This window comes from Prionailurus bengalensis, chromosome A1 (assembly GCF_016509475.1).
Source record: "Prionailurus bengalensis isolate Pbe53 chromosome A1, Fcat_Pben_1.1_paternal_pri, whole genome shotgun sequence".
NCBI lineage: Eukaryota > Metazoa > Chordata > Mammalia > Carnivora > Felidae > Prionailurus > Prionailurus bengalensis.
Window position 1 is genome coordinate 236,017,633 of NC_057343.1, and position 24,610 is coordinate 236,042,242.

At 52.6% G+C, this 24,610-nt stretch overlaps 2 protein-coding genes across 2 annotated transcripts in view; both read right to left on the reverse strand.

Moving 5' to 3' along the window:
* UBE2QL1 (ubiquitin conjugating enzyme E2 Q family like 1) overlaps positions 1–15,419 on the reverse strand; it is a 39,695-nt gene extending 24,276 nt beyond the window's left edge. Inside the window, exon 1 of the mRNA XM_043601364.1 lies at positions 14,169–15,419. Within this exon, the coding sequence (XP_043457299.1) occupies positions 14,169–14,969 (801 nt within the window). The 5' untranslated portion in view covers positions 14,970–15,419. The remainder of the gene's footprint in view (positions 1–14,168) is intronic.
* Positions 15,164–16,066, reverse strand: LOC122480187 (basic proline-rich protein-like). Its single transcript, XM_043574259.1, has one exon. The coding sequence runs from the start codon at positions 16,064–16,066 to the stop codon at positions 15,164–15,166; it is 903 nt and encodes a 300-aa protein (XP_043430194.1).
* Positions 16,067–24,610: the final 8,544 nt, after the last annotated feature.

Here is a 24,610-nt window from a genome sequence, read left to right on the forward strand (position 1 = left end):
ATCACAGCACAAATGCTATGCGTAAGCCTGGGCTTTGGGAAACCTGTGGGTCAAGGCCCAGCTCCTGGCCCCGTGTGGCCTAAGGCCTGAAGCCCACGGACTGTGGGAGGGGGTAGTGGCCACATCACAAGCCCACAAGCTTTACAACGTGCACCAGCAAGGCGATAGGGACGGGGCCCCGCGCCGAGCAAACCCCACTCTCCTCTTCATCCAAGTGGCTCTTTCTTTTCTCTGCAGCCATTCCCAAACCCGCATTCTTTGCCCAGACTTTCTTCACATTGCCGTGTGATAAATTTAACATATGGTGCGTGCGTCAGGTTTGCAAGAAATGGGTTTTAAAAGGTTTTACTCCTCCAACCTCAGCGATGCCTTTCTAGAATATTCTGAAATATTTTCTACGATGCCACCTACTCGCAAGTGTTGTGACTTACTGGCTTCGAAGAACCGCAGAAACTAGCGAGATGCAGGTGGTCTGGCAGGAGATGGGAGAGAAGAAGATGGGATACAAAGTAGCGATATTCATGGGGACAACATAACGGGGAACAGGAAAGGAAGATACTCACTGGCCGACGACCGACCCGATGATTCAGAGAATCCTATGTCTGAAAGCAAAGATCGCTTATGAAAAATTATCCCTTCGGGGCACCTGGGTGGCTCAGTCAGTTAAGTGTCCGTTGATTTCAGCTCTGGTCGTGATCTCATGGTTTGTGAGTTCGAGCCCCACGTCGGCGGGCTCTGCAATGACAGTGTGGAGCCTGCTTGGGATTCCCTCTCTCTCGTTCTCTCTCTCTCTCTGCCCCACCCCTGCGCATGCTCTCTGTCTCTCAAAATAAATAAATACATAACTTTAAAAAAATTTTAAAGAAGAAAAATTCTCCCTTCTTATCACTCACTCAAACTATACCTGCCTTATCAGACCAGGTAGCATTACTGAATTATTTTTCTTAAGACCAAACGCATTAGAAAATAATAGCCTTTCGGGGTAGATGTAGGAGCCTGAATTTTCCTCAACCCTTTGGGCAACTTAATTTAATAGTCCAGTATGGAAGTTTCCACTGAATCTACGGGGCCGGGCCCACCGGGAGGAGGCCCATTGTGTCCTGAGTGCGTGCTGAGTGAGGGCACAGTCCTTTGTCCCTCAAGTCCTACAGCCACTGCTTTGTGCCGGACCGTCTTCTCTCTAGTTAGTGGCCTCTCACACCCGGATCTTTGACAAGTCCTACATGATGATGCTACAAAATGAGACCACACGGAGGGAAGAAGATGCACCTCGGAATTCGAAGTCCCTAGCTCCCGCTGGAGAAGCAGCGGTCTGGTTCAATCCCGTCACGGACGGGCGCCCCAGAAAACAGACACCCGCCTCGCCCCCGCTGGCTGCCAGCCGAGCCCACTGTGCTCCTCGCGCCCGAAGCCCTGCCTGTCTCGGACCTCCGAAAAGCACGCACGTGAATGTGCTCTGACGTGGCAAAGCCACGTGCAAACCACGCTCTGGGCTGGGGGCGCCTGGCCCCCACCGGCCCACCCTGCATCGGCCGGCACCTGCTGGTGCCCTCCCGCCCTCCTCCTGCACTCGTGCCTCTTAGAGACGGCTGCACCCTTCGTGTACCTCCTCCCACGTCCGGGTTCGAGGGTCTCTCCCGATTGGGTGCTGACGCACACCCACTTCTGAGGTGGCACCATGGATCCCTTGGTCCACGGGCCTTAAAAGTTCAACAGTGTGGCCTGCCCTTGTGCCGTTTATGGCCTCGTCGAGGGCGATGACGTCGAGGGCTGTCTGACAGCAGGTGCACAGCCCGCTGGGCTCGACCATCCCAGCGAAGCCTGCAGAGCCCAAGGCTTATCTGAGCAGGGGACCAGCAAGCCCCAGAGACTCAGGGCTGTGCGGTCAGGGTCAAGGTGCAGACTGAAGTCCTTTAATATTTTTCTTAGGCTAGGGTGACTGAAATGATGTCAACCAAAAGATCTGATGACAGCTAGATAGTCTGCAGGAGAGAAAAAGAGACTCAAATGCGAAAACTCAGTCTGAGCAACGGTCAGTAGGACTGTTTCTTTTCTAATATTTTTGTATATTTTTGAGAGACAGAGAGTGAGGGAGGGGCAGAGAGAGAGGGAGACACAGAATCCGAAGCAGGCTCCAGGCTCTGAGCTGTCAGCACAGAGCCCCATGCAGAGCTCGAACCCACAAACAGTGAGATCATGACCTGAGCTGAAGTCGGACGCCCAACCGACTGAGCCACCCAGACGCCCCAGAACTGTTTCCATTTGCTGGCTATGATGCTGAAAACATCGCCCACCGGAAGACGCAGCTATGGCCCCAGCCACTGAGGCCCGTCAACCGATTTAGATGTTACAGACTCCAACTTCACGTACAAGAGAACAGCCCTCCCTAGGCTGCTGGGCCCAACGGGCTGAGAAACACGAGGACAGAGGATGCTTGAGCCTCTCGTGACCTCAGAGGTTGAGTTTCAGACTTCAGTATGGCTCAACTGTGGGAAAATCACCATTCAGCCTATACACCCCGGAGGATCAGTGAACTCTAGGCCACCCCCTCTCCTCGTGGTAATGTTGCTCCTACCCACCCGAGTCTTAGGATTTGCACGGATCCTGGAGGCATCCAGGCACTCTCCAAGCAAACGCAGGAGGACCGGCCCTAGGCGTGGGCCTGAGCTCAGGGTCCTAATGGAATGTGAGGCAGGCAGGCGCTGGTGTTCACTCTGATTAACCTCCAATTGTCACATCGTCACGTATCAGCTCCCAGGTGTTCCTGAGAAAATGCAGGAAGTCCTACAGGTTGGAGCTTTCAACTAGATCTCCCTTGGATTCCGCTCAAGGAAAGGACTTTCCTGGAGGTATTAGAAAGGCAATACCCGACCACAGTGAAATTCTCTTGACACCGGACTGAGGCAATCCGGGTGATTATTTGGTTTCCAAGCCAGGTCTTCATCTTAAAAGAAAATGGTAACCCCAAAGTGTCCCAGTTATCGTATTCCATAATGAATCAAAGCATCTCAGCCATAGTTAATGGCTAACAAAGCCATTTGGTGTGCGCAGAGATAGGAGAAAAGTAAACGTATTCGGTAACAATATTCTCACACGTAATTTTCTGACTTAGCAGCAGCAAAGAAAATTAAGCTAACGTAAAGATACGCTAACAAATAGGATTCCTGAGAGAGCAAAGTTGTAAAGGTGAAAAATAGTCTCTGATCCGTGGCTGGACTATACAGAGTCACGGTTACTGTCAGAAACCAGATCCTGGCAAAGTACAAGGACTTGACAATGCAAAGGCAACAGAGGCAGTGACACAGTAAGAGGCAGCGGCTCTGAGAGGGGAAAAAAGACAGGCTACCCTGAGACTTTTGTGAGTATTTGTAAAATCGTGGTCAGATATGAAAAAATTCGAGCCAACTGGATGTCAACATAGCCCTGAAATGCTAACAGCTATGAAAGCTTATCCCTTCGTGTAATGGATTTAAACGTGAGTCAGTTCTGGGTCTTTGGTGACAGTTTCCTTGTGTGTTTATTTCACTGCCCACTCTACCTCTTCGAAAGAAGGAACATCTATTGATGGCCCCCTCTGTGCGTGGCACTTGGAACATCACTTCCTTTGGGCGTCACGATTCACCTGTGGAATGGGATTACACTTTCTATCTTCAGGTGAGGTCCCTGAGGCCCAAGGAGGTGGCCACCTGCCCAGCAGGGAAGGAGGTTCCGGAAGACGGATGGTATCAGAGCCCTTCCCTCACCTTGATGTCCACGGCTTTATCCCAACAGGACGATGGGAGAGCTGACTATATGTTGGGACTTCTAAGCCTCATTCCCAGTTGGTTCTGGCCACGAGCTGCATGATATGCTTGTAGAGCTTTCCCAAGACAGCCGTCAACATTGACAGCCACGAACTACCTGGAGTTCTTAACTGGGGCCACGTATCCCTGAGGGTACAAGGGTACAGAAGCTTGGATGGAAAACACGCCTTTATTTTCACTACCTCCTAACTGCAATTCAGGACATCGTTTAATTAGGATGGGAGGTAACAAACCACAGCCTTGACTCTGTCACCAACAGAAATTGAGATAAAAAAACAAAATCACGTTACCTTTGGAATAGATATCTTGAAATGCCGTTACTTACTACCTCCAATTAGAGGAGTCATCAGATCTGTCTTTAGATTTCCATATTAAATATGTTCATAAAGAGGTGCTTCTTCATTTCTATTTTAGTCCATCACTTTTAAAAATGTGGTAATTGTACTTAAATGTAATTGATTTCCTTTGAAATCCTAGGAATTTTCTTTTGTGCGTTAAAAAAATTGCCCCGAGGAGGGGTCCACAGGCCTCCCCAGATGCCAAGGGACCGTGCAGTCCTCAAGGTGGCCTTGTCAGGGTCAGAGGTGGCAGAAAGGGCTCCTGGGGGCTCCAGTTCTTCTCCGATGGATCTGGGAGAATAACCAATGTCTCCTAACCACAGAAAGGCAGATGCCAGGATCCCCCTTTAAATAAAATAACTTTAAAAAAATCATCCTAATTCAATCCAGCAGAGTTCAAACTCACGTTTTTTTTTAGATTAGTTTGATTTATGAATTATAATAATTTCCTTTAAGCTTTAAATGATTTTACTGGTTGATCCTACAGTTGGAGAAACTGTTTTCGAAGAGCTCAGATTATGATGTTTCCTAATATACACTGCACACGTGATCAGAGAATAAACGAGCAGATCTGTGAGCCGGGGGATCTCTGCGGCCACTCTGGGCGGCTTCCTTCTGGGCTGGTGGAGGCCACTTCCCCAGGACCCTAACCTGTGTGATATGCTTCCCACCCCCCCACCCCCTCCCCCCGGGAGGACTGGAGGGGGCTCTCAGCCCAGGGACGTGTTCTCTGCATGCGAAGAAGTTTCCCTGAGAAACAGCCCCCTTGCACAAAGTGAGATTAAAGAAATGATTAATTTAGTAGTTTGATAACTTTTTAAAAAGTTTTACATTTTAAAGGCTTGTAATATTATTCCACTAGTTACAATTAATTTAAGCTTGTAACAAGATTCAGTTCCCAGTTTCTTCCATAATATTTCTCCTTTTCCCTGGCCTGGAAATAGAGTGAATTAGTGGATGTCATTATCGTGAAAGACCTCAACCCAGATCACTCCTTGAAGCAACTAATATTTATTTTGTACATTTACATCCAATTCCTGACTGGTGTCTCCTGGGGAGCAAAATGGGCACCCAGCCTGACACTCAAAATTCACCCTAATTGATATGTGTCAACAAGGTAAAAATAATTGTTTTAATAATTACGTGCGCAAAATGTCCCAATTTGTAAAATGGTAAAGGCTGCTTTTTATTATAACCCACAAATAATCAATTCTGTTACTCCGTATTCTGATTTCTGGAAATGTATGATCTTCACGATCAAAAGACAGAAAGCGCCACCTTGATATTTTTCTGGAAATGTTTGCTTCGATTTCCAAGTAAGTTGAACACATTTCAATCCAAAGTGCAGTCGAATCCATTATAAGATAGTATTTCCCTACCTCTCTCATCAAAGAACTTTTAATTAAAAAAACATCTTGGGACTGCTCGCCAAATATTGTGATGGAGAAATGGTATTTTCCAGAAGTTATTTTCAAAGTGGTAATTTTTTAAACCGGAGTAGCAATTACGTTCCAAAAGCATTTCTTTCTCGGGTTTTTCAGAAATTTTAAAATGCCTTTCCTTTTTCTGTGTGGAAGGAAGGCAACAATGATGGTCTCTCTCCTACAGTTTTGAAAGATGTACAACATTCTCCTATTTCAGACAATCCGTACCGTGAGCGTATTTGGACCAACTTTGCTGGTAATTCAGTAGATTGGATACGTTATCCCTCCCTCGTGGATCAGTTCTGAGCGTTGTAGCAAAACGAAGCTTGGCATCATTGCAAACGCGTCTCTAAAAGGTGCACAGGGACCCATGGGGGACGACCAAACTGCACATGTCACTTGGCCGGGATGGCTTCCACTTGCCAACTCAACAGCTCACTGAAAGCTGGCGGTTCTGGCACTGGACTACCTGATGCCCACTCAGCTTTCCCCTTCACTCGCCATCTGCCTTAGGCACAGGTTCAACCTCAGCGAGCCTCAGTCTCCTCCTCTGTAAAATGGGAAGAACAAATAGCACCTGACTCATAGGCTGTTGCAAGGATTTAATCCAATGGCCAACATAAGGCATCTGCACGGCAGCCTGTCCATGGTAAGCAGCCAACACACGTTCACCTCCTGTTGTGTTGCAAACAGGGGCAAAGCGAAAGGACTGTGGGGTCTGCTGAGATAAGCACGTTGCGTGACGAACGATTTATTTGGCGCGCACGATGTGTCTGGTATTGTGCGATGGGAGTAATACGTAAACGCAGTCTAGCAGGACAAGAACAGAAATGAGTGCCTTCCAGAAAGTGTGAGTGCTTCGGAAGAGGGTTTTTTGCAGAGGAATTGGAGCATCGGGGTCGGCTGGACCTCACCTGGTGAATGTCGGGGGGTGGGGGGCGCGGCCCGGGAGCCAAGCAAGGATGTATAGGACCAGCAGCCGGGGCTGGGAGAGGCTGGTGGAGGACGGACCTCTAGGAGGCCACAGCAGGTGGGGAGGGTTTGAGGGGTATTCCATAAGGGGTGTCATGAAGGGTGCGGGAGCCAGGCCTACGTCTTGGGGGAGCCAGGGAGGCGGCAGCAGGGAGGAAGGACGGGGACAGAGAGGCTGGACGGGGCATTGCAGGGGTCCAAGCAGGAGATGACAAGCATCTAATGAGGCAGGAGCGCAGGGCGGAGAAGAAAAGGCAGGCGGGAAAACACGAAAGGCAGCGTCCCAGCTGTCTGCTCCCTGCCCACGCCCAAGCCTGCCGGCTGGGGAAGGGGCTCGTCAGGTGACTTCTCAGCTCCCACAGCCAGGACCTGCTCTCCATTTCCCATCCTTTGCCACCTGTTAGGTCCCAAATCTGCTTCTTCCCCCGACTTTCTCAATCTGGGGTCCTGGGTCCCCCGACACTGCTTTCTCCCTCCTAGACTCACCGAAGTGGCCGGCCAGGAGGAGGACACCAGGAAGGACGCCAGGAGGACACTTCGGAGACTCACCGAAGTGGCCGGCCAGGAGGAAGAATGGGGAAGGGAAGCCTTGGGGACACCAAGAGTGACACAGCTGCCATGGCCAAGTCAAGGTAGACCCTCAGTAGGTGGGTGCTGAGTGAACAAATGAATGAAGTATGATGATGAAAAATGAGCAAACAATCCTTTTAGTTTGCTGACTTACTGGGTAGGGAAGCATAGACGTTACTGGAAACATTTCTGCCATTACAATGACTCCTTTGTGTGTTTTGGGAATGCCTGATTGTCCCATTTACGGGCAATGAAACAGCATTCGGGAAAGCAGCGAGCCTGAGTGTTAGAGTCCCACCCACCTGTAGGGGACAATGCTCCTTCTGAGAACGTCACACAGAAGGTTCGAAGATCCCACTGACCCCAGGACCCCACCTCTCCCACATCCCCAGGGCACACATGGGCCACTGCCAGAGGTCAGGGCCACGGATACCCAACAAAGGGGCGCTTATCCAAACAGCAACCAAGGTATGACTGTGGGGCTGCCTGACACGCCAAAGGCCAACGTGAACGGGTCTGTTATTGTCCCCACTGGGTACTTCTCCGTGGCAGGCACTCGACGCGTGTCTTAGGCACCACTGTATGCCCGGTAACTGTCTAGTACATAGTAGGCACTCAATACCTGTGTCATGGGAACTGGTTGATTCCTACTAGTTACTTCTGGGTAGTCCGAGTGCCTGAGCCCTCACGGCTGTGTCTAATGGGTCAGTGAACTCTCTCGAGCACACTTCCTTTTCCAGGGGCCATGCTCCCCTCGGTTTAGGGAGGAAGGACGTGGTTTTATGATGGCCTCCTCTACAGGAGGAGGGCTCCCAGGGGGCTCAGCCAGGGCGGACACAGGACAGTGAGTCCAACAAGGCAGGAGGGGAGAAGGTAAGACAGTTACCTCCACGGCCATGGACACTCCTGCTGTGGCCACTGGTAGGGAAATGCACGTGGACAAGGTGAGCAACTCGTGGCCCAGGGTGGCTTTTTCAATCCTGGCCACACATTAGAATCACCTTGGAGTTTTTCTAAGCCGTCCCCAGGGCCTGATCCTGAGGGGAGGGCTCCGGCACCAGAATCCTTGAAAGCCTCCCAGGGCATCCAATTTACCGAGGGAGCTCAGAACCACTGGCACAGAAGAATGAAGCCCCACCTGCCCCCCTCCCTCCTTCTCGCCTCCCCATTACCTTATCAACCTGGCAAAGATCTCAGGTTCACGAGATCGGAAATGTGGCTCAAAGGACCCACTCTCAGTGGCTGCTTTAAAAACCAGACAAAACATGGAAGCCATCTCGGAGGGTTTGTTAGCTGTCCCCAACGTACTGCTACCGAGGCCGCCTTACTTCTAAGCGTGGACTCTCACACGCCTGTCCCTAGGGATGAAAAAGGGCAGAGCTCTGGGTTGTGGGCCTCCGGCTTCAAAACAAACTTCGAATTGTTGTTACTTGTTGGCATTTTCCATCAACGAACGAAACCCCCCGAAATTACCCTGTCCCTTAACGAGAAACACAGACCTGTCACATCCCTTCCCACAAGTCAGAAGCGTGCACAGAAACGCATTTACATTCTCTTCCTGCAAATTCAGATTCTCAAAAGTCCACAACTCCGGGTAAAGTGAGTCACTACTATTCTTAACTGCACCATCAGCCACGGCGCTGCGCCCTCGCCAGGGATCCAGCTATGGGAGCCCGCCAACTTGGCAGAGCGCTATTTTTAGGATACAGAGTCCCGTCTGTGTCCTCCTGCCCGTCCTACTTGATATCGGAACAAGCTATTTTTTCTTCAAACGGCCAAGCACATGGCTACCTCAAGCTGCAGAGTCATCCTGGGTGGGCAATTATCTCCGTCACCTACACTCGGCACAGGACAAAAAGACAGAGTGACTCATTAGCACTCCCCACCAATCCATGCTGCTCGTGAACCCGTGGCTTTACCCGCCCCCTGGTTATCACTGTTTACACTCTACATACATCCCCCCCCCAGCCCCCACTACTTCCCCCTATAAGGGCTACTGGCCCTCCCGGGCCCTCCTCAGTGTGGCCTTGCGTTCACAGGAATCGGCCTCACCTACATTACTCTGCAAACCAGTAAAAGCCTCTAGAGACACAAGGTTGAACTGGTTATAAAATCCCCATTTGAGCTTGTTCTGGTTTGCTACCATGACCCTACACAATTCCCATACTGAGTCCTAATCCCCGGCACCTCGGAATGTGACTGTGTTTGGAGGCAATCAAGTCCATCTGATGTCGTTAGGGTGGGGGCTCTCAGCCAATGTGATCGCTGTCCTTACGAAACGAGGACACAGATGTGCACGGTGGGAGGAGCACGTGAAGACATAGGGAGAAGTCTGAGAGCCACGGAGAGCGGCCTGGAAATTCTCCCACGCAGCCCCAGGAGAACCCCACCCTGCTGACACCTGATTTCAGACATCTGCCTTCCAGAACGGCCAATGTCTGTTGTTCAGCGCCACCCTGCCCCCCCCCCCCCCGTCCCCCGCAGTCCACGGTGCTTCCTGACAGCTGCCTGGCCAACAGCATAGGGCTTCAGACCCTGTGTGTTGATTACACCAGCTTAGAAACCACAGCACTTTAGGACCCAAAGAAACGGTGGTTGATCTTCATCGCTCTTTCTGAGAAGACCTGGAGATTTTGCGGCCATACGTCAAATGCTATTCCAAGACTTCGCACTTCAGAAGAAGTTCTGAAGAAGGCTGTATTTGTGCGCGTGTGTGCGTGCGCACACACAATTCGCAGTGGCACGATGCAGAGAGCTTTAAGTCCTAAGGTCGAGCTCAGAGATGCCCTGGATCATCAAACCGCTGAATTGCAGGGCGCTTTACTTTTTCCACCACGTTCCGACAAGTGGAGACACCTGCCAGCTTCCTTTGTTCAAAGAGCCCAGAAACTAACTCTGTTAGGCAAAACATCACTGTCCTGGAATCGCTTCCCAGCTTGTGGTTCAAACACGAAGATCTGAGGCCGTGTCAGTCCCGCTGTTCTCATTCTTCTGTGGACGCCTGCCTGGGTATTCTGTTCTCTGCGGCCACAAACGATTATCACGCGGGTCACACTCAGCAGACCGCTGCCTGGAGGAGACGGCCAGGTGCTTAGACGGCCCCCGTTCGGACTCTGCCAGTCGTGACAGCCTTCACTACCGAGGATCCTCGGTTTCCAGAGCTTTGCCAGTCATCGCGAGAATTGGAACAGGAGGTATCGACTTCCCCCGACTGTGCCGAGCCACGGTCTCCTCACCTGTACGGGGACCATGGAAACACTAGTGCCAACTGAGGTGACGCAGCCTAAGTGTGAGCTGGCCTGGGGCTTAGCACAGAGCACCCCGTGAGGTTAGCTGCTGCTATTATGCTGAGCATCGCCTGCACGTTGGGCTGAGCTGTGTGGTTGGCTCTGGGAAAACAGAGGAGGAGTAAGGAACAGTCTTTCAAGTGCCATCTGGTTCCCTGCCCCTGGCAATGTCTAAGTGATTGGAAGAGGGGACACTCGGGAGGCAAAGTGATGTGCAAGCAGAAAGCTGAGTTGGAGCCTCCTCAAACGGCTTTTGGGGACCCTTCTGCTCCAAGGACTGCCAGGAGAGGGTCTCTATCGATCATTCAGTGATCCCAGGCTCCAAACCTGGTGTGTGAGCCAGGGAACTCCGAGTCGCTTCCCGACCAGGGCCCTCCAACGCGGGTGCTAGTGAGCCTAGGTCTCCAGAGTCTGTACTCGGAAAGCTTGGCAAGGGAAGTCTTGTGTGTGAGGCCACCTGCTAGGTCTCACGCTGCAATGAACTTCCGGACCGTCTTACAGCTTCTGAAGGTCGCAAATCCTACCCTGGAGCCAGGGAGCGTCTCTTTTGGTTCGGTAAATGATAAAGGATATAAATTATGATCCAACATTTTCATCCGTTCACTTTAAAAGTTTGGAAATTTTCCACTTCATTGCGGAAAACCAAAAGAATTACTGAGAATGTCTCCATTCGGTCAGAACAAGGCTTAGTTATAGACAATAAGCAAGCAGGGCATGTGTCTCACTGTGTCTACAAAGAACACATCCTACAAGAAATGCACATCGATTTCACTTAAAACCACCACAATCCATAAAGCAGCACGCAAGACATCGGATAACGCGGGCCCACTAGGTAGAGATCTCGTGACACGACTGAATTTATCGTATCCTGCGATAACCCCGAGCTTTTTATTTTATGCACGAAACCGTTCAGCAAACCTTTTCTTCACACTCCCGATGGAACCTTTAAAAGTGTCTTACGGTTTCTCCGAAGGTGCAGAAACAAAGTCAACTTAGTACACCCTCGATTTGGAAAGTTAAGCTGAGCAGTTATGCAAGTGGGAAAAAAGCCTTTCTTAACTTTGTCTCTTAAGACACACGAATCCAAAAAAAGGAATGGCAACAGAGAGGGGAATTTAACTAGAGTAGAACGGTTCTTTCCTCTAAACTAATTATTGGTTCGGCCGTCCTGGCTGTCTTCGAATACCTCATCAGGTGTTTTGATGGCTTTGCCAAAGCCTGTTACCTTTCACCACGAAAAGAGTATTTGCACCAAGCAGTCTGTAAGCAGGGACCTCGAAACGGAAAGGCACACTAATGTTCAGGTCCCTGAAACACCGTTAGAATCCTTTTGCGCACAGGATCTTGAAACATCATGGCTTCATTTCTCCTATTTGTATGTTGCATTCTGAATAGTTGACGTGAATCCCCCTTTGGTGTCTTTTCGGGTGTTGAAGCCAGCACAGACAAGGCAAAGGTGTTGAGCTGGTGATTTGATACGTTGCCCTGTTCTTGCCTTTAGTTCAGGTATTTTATACACTAGAATTTAGAACGGATAGGAATACAACAGGTTTGGTGGAGGGCCCTGAGTTCAATTAAGTGAGCTTTGAAATTAATCAGTAAAAATGTTGACAATTATTTTCAACAACGAAAGCAATAATCTTGCAACTTGCAAACTGTGTGTAAGGCTCAATTTGGTCATGAAGGGAAGGAACGTATACCCAAGGAACTTTAAGAGAAGTGCACGGGCATCGATGCAATTATTATGCACAACATTAATTTAAACGTGGAAACCACTTAATTTACAAAGATGTATCTCTTTTCAAGAAACGTCCTCACTTCCCATTTGAAATCTTTATTTTCCTGCACCTTTCAAAATGCAGGCTGTGGTCCAAGGGACCTCTAGGATCTCTTCCAAACCTAAAATGTCATGATTCTGTGGCTCTATAAGATGACATTCCTCTTCCCCTGATCCCCAAAGTCATCTCACCGTGGAGAATGAAAGTAAAGACTTCCAGAAAGTTCTGATTCACAATGATTTAAGAAACAGATAACAAAGGCCTTTTTTTTTTTTTGCAGAATATTCTTCCGCATCATTTGTACAAATCCTGTTGGAAAAATAAACTAAGGTGACCCCTCCCCCCACCCGCCCCACTCCTGTGGCTTGTATTTAAATCTCAGGCACCTTACATCAGAGACAGCGCTGAACAGAAAGGAGTCAGCATGAACCTCTGACACAAAAGCATTACACCTCTCTCAGTTAAAGATGTCTCTCCAGAGCTGTCATATGCATCCTTTTCCTAACTCAAGAAATAAGTGGAACCGAATGAATCCCAGAAAAGACAGACCGGCAGGATGGTTACTTGGTAACAACAGACTAGGGGCAAGCAGGAAGTGCTCCTCCACTGGAGTCAGGACGCTATTTGAGTAGAATCCCAGGGGCTCTACCTCTGGTGAACTCGGCAGTGAACAAGCATTGTTTGATTAGTGTGAAAAGATCCTGCCGTGAAAGGGACAGAGGCAGGTGACAGAGGACTGATGGTTTCTGATATGCTGGCTGTAGAATGAGCAAATCGGGGTCATTCAGGGTCTTCTAAACGAAACCACGATTCTCCATAATCTACAACTGCCCATACAAAAATAGGGTCTTATCAACTGCTTCATATTGATTCGGGAAAATATCAATCAACTCGAGCATCATCAAGAGCATGCAGTGTGGCAAGATAAAACCATCATGCCCCTGTCTGGAGCCAGGTGGGAACACAGTTCAGAGAAGACGCATTCATTCTTTGCTCTGGGGTCCTCAGGCGTGGAGCTGCCAGCCCCTACCCCCTGGGGGAGTTCACTACTTAGTTAAAAATCTTTAGCCCTGAGAAAGGATTTAACTTGCAGAGGCACGAGGCAACCCAGGGAAGAAACAGGTCTCGGAGAGACCCGGACCTTGAACACCTGCCCCAGAGGTGATGGTTCCGGAAGGGGGCAGGTAGGCGCCAGGCATTTCCTTGACAGAGTCTGGCCTTGACACTTAAGGAACCACTCAAACCACACCTCGGCTGCTCCAGTGAAATTTCTCAAGAGCAGTATTTTCACCTCTGCTCTAGATGCCTGTCAGAAGGAGCCGGCAGAGCAGGGCTTTAAGTTCACCAGCAGGCCAGCCTTCCGCAGGGCACCCCACACCCCTGCGGGGCACCCACCTGAGATGTTGCTGAGAAGATCCGTGTGTGTGTGTGTGTGTGTGTGTGTGTGTGTGTGTTGGGGGCAGAGCAGGGCGTTCGGGTCGTGAGGTACCCCTAAAGTTCCACCTTCAGGAGATTATGGGGTTTCCGAGAAGGGGAGAAACAGATGGGGGGGGAGGGAATGAGAGGGGTCAGGGAGATGGAGGGGGGCTGGGAAGGAGGAAAGGGGGAGAAGGAGTAGGAGATGCGGCCTATGCACCGGGGCAAAGGGGGCAGGAGAGAGGTGGATGTGCGGAGTGGAGAAGGCCACCAAGGGCAGGGGGTGGAGGGGTGGGGCGCGAGGGGAGACGGGGAGGGGTGAGGCGCAGCAGGAACGGGGTGGGGGGTGGAGGAAGAAAGGGAGCCGAGCCCCGGGCACGGGGGCGGGGGTGGGGAAGCGGGACGCAGGACGAACGGTGGTGGCGAGAGGCGCAGAGCGAGCGAGCGAGCGCGCGCGGAGACCGGAGACCCGGAGGGAGGGCGCTGGGGCCCCCGCAGCGTCGCCCCGTCGGAGGCGGGTCTGGAAGCGGCCGCCCGGCGCCCCGCGCCCCCGCCCTCCCCGCCGGCCCGCCCGCCTTACCTGGCCCTTGACCAGGCTGGCGGCGAACTGGCGCATGACGGCCTCCACGGTGTAGGCGCTGGACCAGCCGCGCGGCGTGAGCAGCTCCATGCAGATGGCGCCGCCGTCCAGCACGTAGCCGTTCTCCAGGCGCGGGCTGAGCACCCGCATGAAGGGCGGCGAGAAGGGGAAGTTGTCGGGGAAGGTGAGGTTGAGCAGGATGAACTCGGTGTTGGTCTCCTTCATGTCCTGCCACAGCACCGAGTCCTTGTCCACCTGGTGCAGCTTCACGTTCCAGTCGAAGAGGCTCTCGTCCACCAGCTCCACCGAGATGAAGCGGTCGCTGAGGCGCGCGATGTCCTGCAGCTCCTTCATGAGCCGCCGGCTGCGCACCTGCGTGCAGTGCTGCTGGCGCGCCGCGGGCACCAGGCTGCCGCCCGCCGTCGCCGCCGCCGCCGCCGCCGCCGCCGGGCCCGGCCCCGCCCTGGCGCCCGCCGCCCGCTCCCGGGGGCCCCCGGCGCCCGCCGCCCCCGCCGCCCCCGCGGCCGGCTGCGGCGGCTTGTCGCGCGGGGCCGGCTCCGCCGCGCGCTTGCCCTTGCCCTTGCCGGGCCCGGGGCTCGCGTCGCCCGCGCCCCCGGGCTGCTGCTGCTGCTGCTGCTGCTGCTGCTGCTTGTGGCCGCCGCTCTTGGCGCCGCCCTTGCCGCGCAGCGACGCGCTCTGCTGGCCGCCGCCGCCGCCGCGGTGGTTGTGGTGGTGCTTGGGGTCCTCGGTGTCCCGGTTGTGCAGGCGGATGAGCCCGATTTTGCGGAGCAGCGTGGCCATTTTAGGCTCGGCGCCGGCGGGGGGCTCCCCTCGGCTCCTGCCCCCGGGGCCCGAGAGTCGGGGCGCGGGGGGCGCGGGGCGGCGGCGACGGACGAGCGCTCAGCGGGGCGCGGCGCGGGCCACCCCCGGCGCCGGCGGCCGTGGCGCAGCCGAGTGGGCAGCACGCGCGCTCGCCGGCCGCGGTGTCGCCGCTGTCATATGACGGGGCCCGCTCCGGCTCGGGCTCCGGCCGCCAGGCGAGGGGAGGCGTGGAGGGGACGCGGCAGCGGCTGGTCGTCCCCCCCGCCCCCTTCCCCGGCCGGTCCCTGGGCGCAGCCCCCGGGAGCCCGGCGTCCGCGGTCCTTTGTGCGCGGCCGCGGCCGGACCGGCCTGGAGTCCGAGCGCCGCGCCGGGGCGCGCAGAGCCGTCCGCAGCGCCCCGGAGGCAGCTAGGTGGCCGCGGGCTCGCGCCGTGCGCGCCCGCCGGACCGTGCCGCGCTGGCGGCTACCGCGGGGCCCCGGCCGCTGCCGCTCGCGTCGCCGCCGCCGCTGCGGCTGCTGACATTGCAGAGGCGGCTGCTCCGTCTGAGCCGATCGCGGCGCGGAGGGGGCGGCCCTGCCGGCCGGGGGGGGGGGGGCGCGCGGGGCGGAGCCGCGGGCTTGCCTGCGCCGAGCCGCCCCCGCCGCCCGCCCGCCGCCCGGCTCCCGCGGCGACACGCCACGGCCGCTGGGGGGAGACAGCGGCGCGCGGCGGGCTGGCCGGGCGCCGGGCGGCGGGGCAGCGGCGCGGGGCCGAGCGGCGCGCGGAAGCCGGGCGACGGCGGACAGAGGCGGGAGAGGGGGCGCGCGCGCGCCCGCGGGGGTCGCGGGGGGGGGTGGGGGCGGGGGCTCAGGGGCCTTCGGCCCGGGATGCGGGCTCGCCGCCGCCCCCCCGGGGCGCGAGCCTCCGACCTCGCTTAACCTCGTTAGCGCAATCCGGAGGGGAAGGGGTGTCGGGGAAGGGTAGAAAGCAACCTGTTTTCTTGGTCGCCTCGGACCAGATGGAGCCCAGTGTCCCACACAGCAGTCCCCGGCCGGCGGAGGCGGAGACTGGGGGACAGGCGGCGGGAACGCTTTCATGAAGACTGACCGAATGAAGGATCGGGGCCTGGCGGGGACGATGCGGGAAGCGTGCCCGCCGCAACCCCCCCTAAAGACTAGCCCCCCCCCCCGCGCCCCGAGTCACGACTTTAAAGGGTGAACGTTACGCAGAGTCACCCCCACCGGCCGGCCTGGCCTCCCTCCTGTCCGCCACTCCAGAGGGTTCTGAGTTCAGAAAGGAGGAGGAGGGGACTGCCGAGCACTGCCTTTCGAGTCGTCCCCCAAACTGGGCGGGGGTGGGGGAGGCATCCAGCGCCGCGCCCGCGGGTGCTGGAGACGCACGGCGCGCCCCTCTCCGCTCCGCCGCCCCGGAGTCCCTGGTAGCCGACGCGGACCTGAGGTCCGCCCGCGGAAGGGAAGGGGATCCTCCTTCAATCTGGACACCTCCATCCCTCTTTGCCCTTTCTGCCGTTCACCCACTGAAACTTATAACTTTTATCGGGTGAAATTTCAAGCAAAAAGCTTGTTCGGTGCTCCAGAAGCTGGAAGAGCCCGAGAGCCCGGGAAGCCGGGAGATTTGCAGGGAGCGCGCTGCCGCTCGCGTTCCGGTGTGTGCGGCCGGACTGCGCAGTGGTGAGAGGCGCGCCCATCTCCTTGAAATGGGGGAGAAATTACCCCCTAAACCTCAATCAGTGACCGAGAACTCTAAACCTCACCTCTTTTCCCGACGTGACTTTCAACTTGGGGCGTCTCTAAGTTCATCAGCAGGGCGCGTTCATTCTGGTGCCACAGTATTGTTTTGTTTTTTAAAGCATCTTTATCGTTTTCATTTCATTTTTTCATTTCCAAATCATTAAAGGTTTTCATGGCATGAAAGAACTCTTCAGGCCTCAGGCCACCTGCGGAGACTAGTTGAGACTGAATGGGTGTGGGGTTGGGCTTTCTGGGGTCGTCTCCAGGGAAAGGGAGGTGTTAGCGTAGTCCTCACCAGTTTGTGGCAGTGAGCAGTGGACACCTGCTCCCTGGGGCACAGACCCCCACCCCGGAGAGGTGACGATACGAAAGTGCATTTCCGGGAGGCTGTGTTCAGGTGGGTGGAACTGAGGACAGTGCAGTGTGGCCCAGGCGAGACCAGTGATGGTGACCAAATGTCAGCCAGAGCCGGAGGGTCCGTTGGTCCGGGTTTCATGGGCTTTTCTGCTGACCTCGTTTTGTCCAGCTGTGTTTTGTAAGGATAGGCCGAAAAGCAGGATGACAATGCCTGTTTGTAAAGTACCGTGTGTTCACTTCATCTACACTCGAGGGGTACACGCTGGATGGTAACGTTGGTGGGGATGGGCAGGCATTACAGGTTTTATTGTTTTGTGGCTTCTGAGCCCTCTCAGGTTTTACCTGACCCCTGGTGCTGGTGAAGAAACAGACTTTCAAAGAGGCTCAGTCCTGTGCTCTGACCTACCCGCTGGTCCTGTGCCTCCCAGCCCCAAGCTGTGGGTTGACCAGCTGCCCCTGACAGCACAGTGCACTGTCAGGACTCTGGGTTCGGTATCGGCCCCAACCCCCACCAGGAGGGGTGAGACCGTCAGTGCCACAGCCACCTGGCCTTGGGTGTGGCCTCAGAGAAATATCGGTGGCAGCAATAGTGACCAGTTCTCCCTGAAGCAAGGAGGTCATGCAGTGTGATTTGGGAATGATGTAGCTGAAATCCCAGTACCTAGTGTAAAACTATTTTCAGGTGGAATGATTACTGGGGTGGTCACATGACTTATTGTCTGGATGCAGATACTTTTTGAGAGTGTGTTGCTGGGACAAGAGGGCCGGTGAAGAACCCAGAGACACGCAAGGTGGAAGTCATCTTACTTATGACCTCTCCCACAGACTTACCACGTCTCTGATCCACTCTTGAAAGCGCTGAAGTCAAATGTTGGTGACAAAATGGAAACAACTTAGATTTACAATAAGAGGGGACGTGGTAAGTAAGTTATACCTAATCCACTTGAGGGTGTATTGGGCAGCGATAACACTTGCTATGAGGATTATATAGCAAAATGAAAATACTTGTGATCTACATAATAGTTGTAAGCGAGAAAGCAGAATCCAAAATTATATCCACGCTGTAGCTACAATTACGTAAAACTATGCGTAGGAAAAAAGACACGACGGAGAAAAATAATTTTAATGGTAACAATTATGACGTTAGCAGAGGTAGGTATTCTCAACTTCTTGTATCCTGGGTCCTCCAGTCCATGGATCCAAACATTCACGTCAGCAACAGGAAGGTAGGGGCAGAAGTGAGAGGAAAGACCCGTATGGTCTGTAAACCTCCCTCATTCTTTCATCCCAGAAGATTCTAGAAAGTTCTACGTCCCCAGAGAAACAAATGGATACCTTCCGAGCCCAGCAATATAGAGAGGTTACCTTTCATCGATATAGTTTTTCTTTTTTTAAATTTGATTTTCAAATATTCTGAAAAGGACTCTATTGCAGCTATAGTGAAAATAAATGGTCAGCAAATTTAAAAATTAGCTGATTGAAGATTAAGTTTACATTGGGACAGTTGCACTGAGAGCATTTGATGAAATAAAATAATCTCTAAGGATAGAAGCGCCCAGGTGGCTCAGTCTGTTGAGCGTCTGACTCTTGATTTCGGCTCAGGTCACGATCCCAGTGTCATGGGATCGAGCCCCACATCAGGCTCCACACTGCGCGTGGAGCCTGCATAAGTTTCTCTCTCTCCCTCCCTCTGTACTTCATCCCTGCTCTCTCTCTTTTTGTCTAAGAATTAAAAAAAAAAAAAACTAAGGAAAACGGGGTGTCTTGCTCCTCTGTCCTCAAGTAGTGATGGGGTGGGGAGGCGGCTGGTTAGGGAATGTCTGCAGAGAGAGCCTTGCCAATCTACTCTGAAAGGAAGGGGAGGGAGGAAGGGAAGCTGGTTATCATAGTCCTCGATCGTCTGGGAACTGCACTCGACCTGCCATCGACTCTCCCATGAGCATTGGAATCAACGGTCCTAGAGGCCAGCGGTCTCCAGTCGCAGATTTTATAAAGATGCGGAAGTGGGGTTTGCTCATTTATCCTCTGCCTCAGATGACTACATCCCAGTTTTTCTAGTTGGTCCAATTTCTTCAGGAGCTCCAATCTTGCAGTCACCAAGGTTTCAACCAGACCACCTCAAAGTACCTGCCCCCAACTCATACATGTTATTCATTCTCTCGAGTGAGGCTGTTAAGATTAGTATCAAAATTCAAAACAATTTCCTGCCAGACGAATTCACTCTAAGTCGGCATAGCGGGGACCTCTGATGTCACCACGTCACATGACAAGTTATGCCGTTCATTTATTGAGCGTCAAAGCTAACACTTTGATGGCACTTGCCACATCTCAGGTGCCACCCAAGCACTATATACATTCACTTAATTTTCATTAAGTTGGTACCTCCTAAGTAGGTGCTACAATTATCTTCACTATAGATGAGTAAGCTGAGGCATAGACGAATGAAGATGTCAGCCCATCTGATGTAACAGCAGAACTGGGGGTTAGAAGGTGGAGACCAAGGAGGGTTCATCCCGGGGAGGGGTGGGGAGCCGTCCAACCTTCAGAGAGGGCAGCAGCCACTCCTGGGGGGCTTCGGAGCTCAGAATCGATGGCTCCATTTTCATGGTTGTACGTTGGCTGGAGCAGAAGGGTCCCCCTTGGGATGGTTCAGTGATTTAAGTTGGGGGTCACTCAGGCTCTGTAGCCTCCAAAACAAATTCCTGACCATCCTGGAGACTCTTCGCGTGACATCTGCACATTCCTTTCTGTTGATCAACTCTCCTGTTGCTAAGCAAGAACTCTGACTTGCGCGCTTGTATCCGACAGTGACCGCCCTTACTTGGGGGTGTGTCCCCACAGAGCACATGTTCCGTGAGCATTCTTTATGATTTGCTGTCCTAGACTCATGGGGCCTCTCTTCAATGACCAACCCAGTCTGCTGTTTCCCATCCAAACCTAAGTCAGGACGGCAAGTGGGTTTTATGTCCTCGCCAACTTGGATCAGTTGGTAGAAGCTGCCAGCAGTGCTGTGGTGAGGACTCGAGTTGGGCTCAGAGAGCACGGTCATCAATAAAGGTCGTCTGCCGTTAAGTGCCGGGCGGGCGGCATTCCAAGTACCAGGCTGTCAGACTCAACTACAAGGGCTCTGGAAGAAAACACCTTGGTTAAACGAATTCATGTGAAATGTTAAGTCACGTATAGTTCCCTAAGAGTATTTATGTTTTAAAAGAATATGTCTTGCATTAGAACACTGGTTGAAGTTGCTGTGACAAAAAGTAATCCAGAGGCTCAAATAAGAAGCTTATTTCTGTTGCATGCAATGGGAAGCGGCTTCCTTGGTGGCTTCAGTTGCTGCCTTTTCCTGGCTCTGGAAGTGACTGTCATTAAAGGTCCTGGAGGTTAGATACACCGCCTTCACGCGTAGCCCACCTTCCACCTGACTTCCACGCACTGGAAGGAGACGGGGAGGTCTGAACTCTGGGAGCCACTTCGAAGTCTTGAACCACAGGCACCTTCCTAGTTGGATTTTTAACAGCTCATTTTTTGGAGAGTGAAACTGTAGAATGGAGATTTCGGATCACACGTGCCTGCAACCCTCTTGGATCCGACATGGTATCTGTCCCCTTGGCGTGAGCCGGGCTCGGTTTGGTAGCAGCAGGAAGTGGGGGGTGAGTGTTGAGGACAAACTCTCTCATAAGGCAACTTCCTGGGGCAAGACTATAATGGGTCTTTGGGCCAAGGGAAGCTGATGTTCTCAACCAGGTGAGGAGACACCACGACTGGCAAGGCTTCCTCAAGACCTGGAGCTTCTCGAAGCTTTCCGAGTCAACCCAATGGGCACATTTCAGTGCTCGGGGTGCTCATCACCCCCCAGTCGATGCCCTAACTCTCACATCAGAGGACTGGCAAGGCTGTGGGTTCAAAGTACTAGGTAATTCTGCAACTCCCCGAAGAAATTTGGGGATTGGTTTTTGGTACCAGTGTTGCGGCCGTGAGACTTCCGGTAGCCCTCGAGGGCCATCGTGGAGTGTCCTGCCCGCTCTGACTCTTCTCGACCTCAGAGTTCCGATCCCCGAGCTTGCTGTTTTCCTTGTAGGACCTTTCCCAGGCAGTCAGGCGCAGCCGTCCCGCGCCCCCACCGCCTCTGCGTTCCTGCCCCGATGGCCAAGCACACACCAGCTTGCTGGCTTCCTTCTCAGTGTGCGCTTCGTCCCAGGCCACGCCGGGTGCGATTACAGAACTGTGATCCCGCCTCTCTGCATAGCGACCAGTTTGCCAATTTCCACGGGGTCGAGCCCGTCTCTGTGCTCAAGCCCAAAGCCGCTGATGGTCTGCCCAGTCTTCGAACCTGCTTCTGGTCCTCAGCCGTGTACTAATCGGGCTTTGATCAGGAACACAGAGCCACACTGTGTGTTTCCATGCAAGAGGGTCAATCTAGACAATCAGTGACAGGGGTGCTGAAGTGTTTGGGAAACAAAAGAAGAAAGGGGGTGCCGAAGGAGCCAAAAGAGACAGGGGGATTACCCTAAGGTGTCAGCCGCTCGCCTCCTGGAGCAGGAACGCAGGGGCCCCGAGTGAAGCCTCTGCTGGTGCAGAGGCGCTCCCCCCACCACCTTGCCCCCAATCAGGGCTCTCAGTCCACAGCTGCTTGGCCTCTGCTGTCACTGCAGAGGGGTGGGGGGGCTAGCGCAACACCCCAACCCCTGGGTTAATTCGGGATCTCCCAACATCAGGTGGTCTGGCCCAAAGGCAGTCAGTGGGCGCATCCCCTGGAGCACCCATCAGTGCCATCACCGTGCCAATCTCTGCAGGGCTCCTCCTGGGCTGTGCTCGGCTTCCTGGGCAGGGGAGGGAGGGTCCGAGGGAGGGTTTGTAATTACCAAATGTAGATTCCTCTCCCTAGCCCTTGAAGGAATGCTTGAGTGGTGACATGAGCCATGCACTCTTTTCTGAAGAGGAAGCGGCTTCGTGGTGAAGAGATTTCCAGAGATAATAATCTCATTTCTCCCGTCCTTTTCATCTTCGCTCGAGGCAAAGGCAGTTACTTTCTGGCTGTGTGCACGCGTGAGATGGCAGCTGGTGTTGCGTGTCAAGGTGGCGTCTCTATTCAATGTTACCTTAAATATTAGGTCTAAATATAGGTCCGAATCTAGTATTCTCAGAAAGGAAAGTCAGTGCCGTTTCCTGGCACAGCTTAGGGGTGGGGAGTGAAATATTATAATTAGCTGAAACGGAGAACATGTATTATATTTATCTTATGCGTTTTCGAAGCAATAGGATGTAATGGGATCTTTTGAACCTCTTTACTGTTTATCTTACCGGCGGTGTGAGACAGCAAGTAAATGTCTTCTTGCCTCCTGTCAGCTTTAAAAAATACGATTAAAAATAAACCTTGCATGTTTCAGGCTCGAAAATAGCCTCTTATTTTGAAAATTATTTTATTTTATTTTTTATTTTTTCTAAATGTTTTTATTTATTTTTGAAGGAGAGAGAGAGACAGAGCATGAGCAGGGGAGGAACAGAGAGAGAGGGAGACACAGAATCCGAAGGAGGTTCCGGGCCCCGAGCTGTCAGCACAGAGCCTGATGCGGGGCTCGAACTCACGGACCGTGAGATCATGACCTGAGCCAAAGTCAGATGATTAACCAACTGAGCCACCCAGGCGCCCCTGAAAATTATTTTAAATGGAAGATTGATTTACATACAGTGAAGGGCACGGATCTTAACCGCACAACTCGGCAGGTTTTGAAAAACGTATGCACCTGTGTAACTTACACGCCAGTGAAGACATGGAATCATTCCGTCCCTCCGGAAAGTTCCTTTCTGGTCAAGTCCACCCCACCCCTCCACCAGAGGCACCCTCTCTTGTGCTTGTTTTTTTTTTTTTAATCACCATAAAGCAGTTTTACTTGCTTTTGAACTTCACGTAAATGGAATTATACAGTATGCACCCTTTATATCTGGCTTCTGTCAATCAACGTAAAATCAATATATGATCTCATGGTGAGATTCATCCATGTGGTGTGTGTGTGTTGGTAGTCTGTTGGTTTTTTTTTTTTTCCCAGATTCTTTTTTTTTTTTTTTTAATTTACATCCAAGTTAGGTAGCATCTAGTGCCACAATGATTTCAGGAGTAGATTCCTTAATGCCCCTTCCCCTTTTAGCCCATCCCCCCTCCCACAACCCCTCCAGGAACCCTCTATTTGCTTTCCATATTGAAGAGTCTCTTATGTTCTGTCCCCCTCCCTGTTTTTATATTATTTCTGCTTCCCTTCCCTTGTGTTCATCTGTTCTGTGTCTTACAGACCTCATGTGAGTGAAGTCATACGATATTTGTCTTTCTCTGACTAATTTCACTTAGCATAATACCCTCTAGTTGCATCCACGGGGTTACAAATGGCAAGATCTCATTCTTTTTGATTGCTGAGTAATACTCCATTGTATATATATTCCACGTCTTCTTTATCCATTCATCCATCGATGAACATCTGGGCTCTTTCCATAATTTGGTATTGTTGATGGTGCTGCTATAAACATGGGGTGCATGTGCCCCTTCGAAACAGCACACTTGTATCCCTTGGATAAATACCTAGTAGTGCCATTGCTGGGGTTGGTAGTCTCTTTTTACTGGTGGGTAGTGATAGTTTGTTTTATTGATACTCATTGTGTGAGGGGCGCCTGGGTGGCTCAGTCGGTTAAGCGTCCGACTTCAGCTCAGGTCACGATCTCGCGGTCTGTGAGTTCAAGCCCCGCATCGGGCTCTGGGCTGATGGCTCAGAGCCTGGAGCCTGCTTCCGATTCTGCGTCTCCCTCTCTCTCTGCCCCTCCCCCGTTCATGCTCTGTCTCTCTCTGTCTCAAAAATAAATAAAACGTTAAAATTAAAAAAAAATGTTAAAAAAAAAAAAGATACTCATTGTGTGAATATACCACAGTCTGTCTGTCTGTCTTCCTGCGGAAGGACATTTCGGTTGTTTCCAGGTTTGAGTATGGTGCCTATAGCTTCCAAGAACACTCACGTACATGTCTTTTGGGGCACGTATTTTCACTTCTTCCCGGACTATGACAAGAATGGAATGGCCGCGTCAAAGGCTAGGCATGTGTTTAACTTCACAAGAATCCTCTGAACGTTTTCCCAAGATGACTGTACCACTTAACACTCCCGCCTGTGTAACTGCCAGAAAACAAGAAAGAGGCTCATCTGTGGACGTGACATTTGGGGGAGCCCTTGAAAGATGATAGCGGATTGGAGCAGATTGTGGGAGAAAATAGAGCAGAGAATCCACAGCACAGAAACCCTTCCACCAAGGCCGGAGCTGTTTCTGAGTAAGCGGAGACACAGGACAGGAAGCGGGTTCTGGTAGTCACCAAGCTGATCCTGGCTGTGTCACCAGCAGGCGACGTTGGAAGATGTGTGCAAAACGTAGGACAAAGTGTGGACATAGCTAGAGACCCCACGACTGGTGGGAAACTGCTCACCTGGACGACCAGGACCAGTTCACTCCTTCTGGAGGTTACTCCTCACCCTCAGTCATGGCAGACAAGAAATGCAG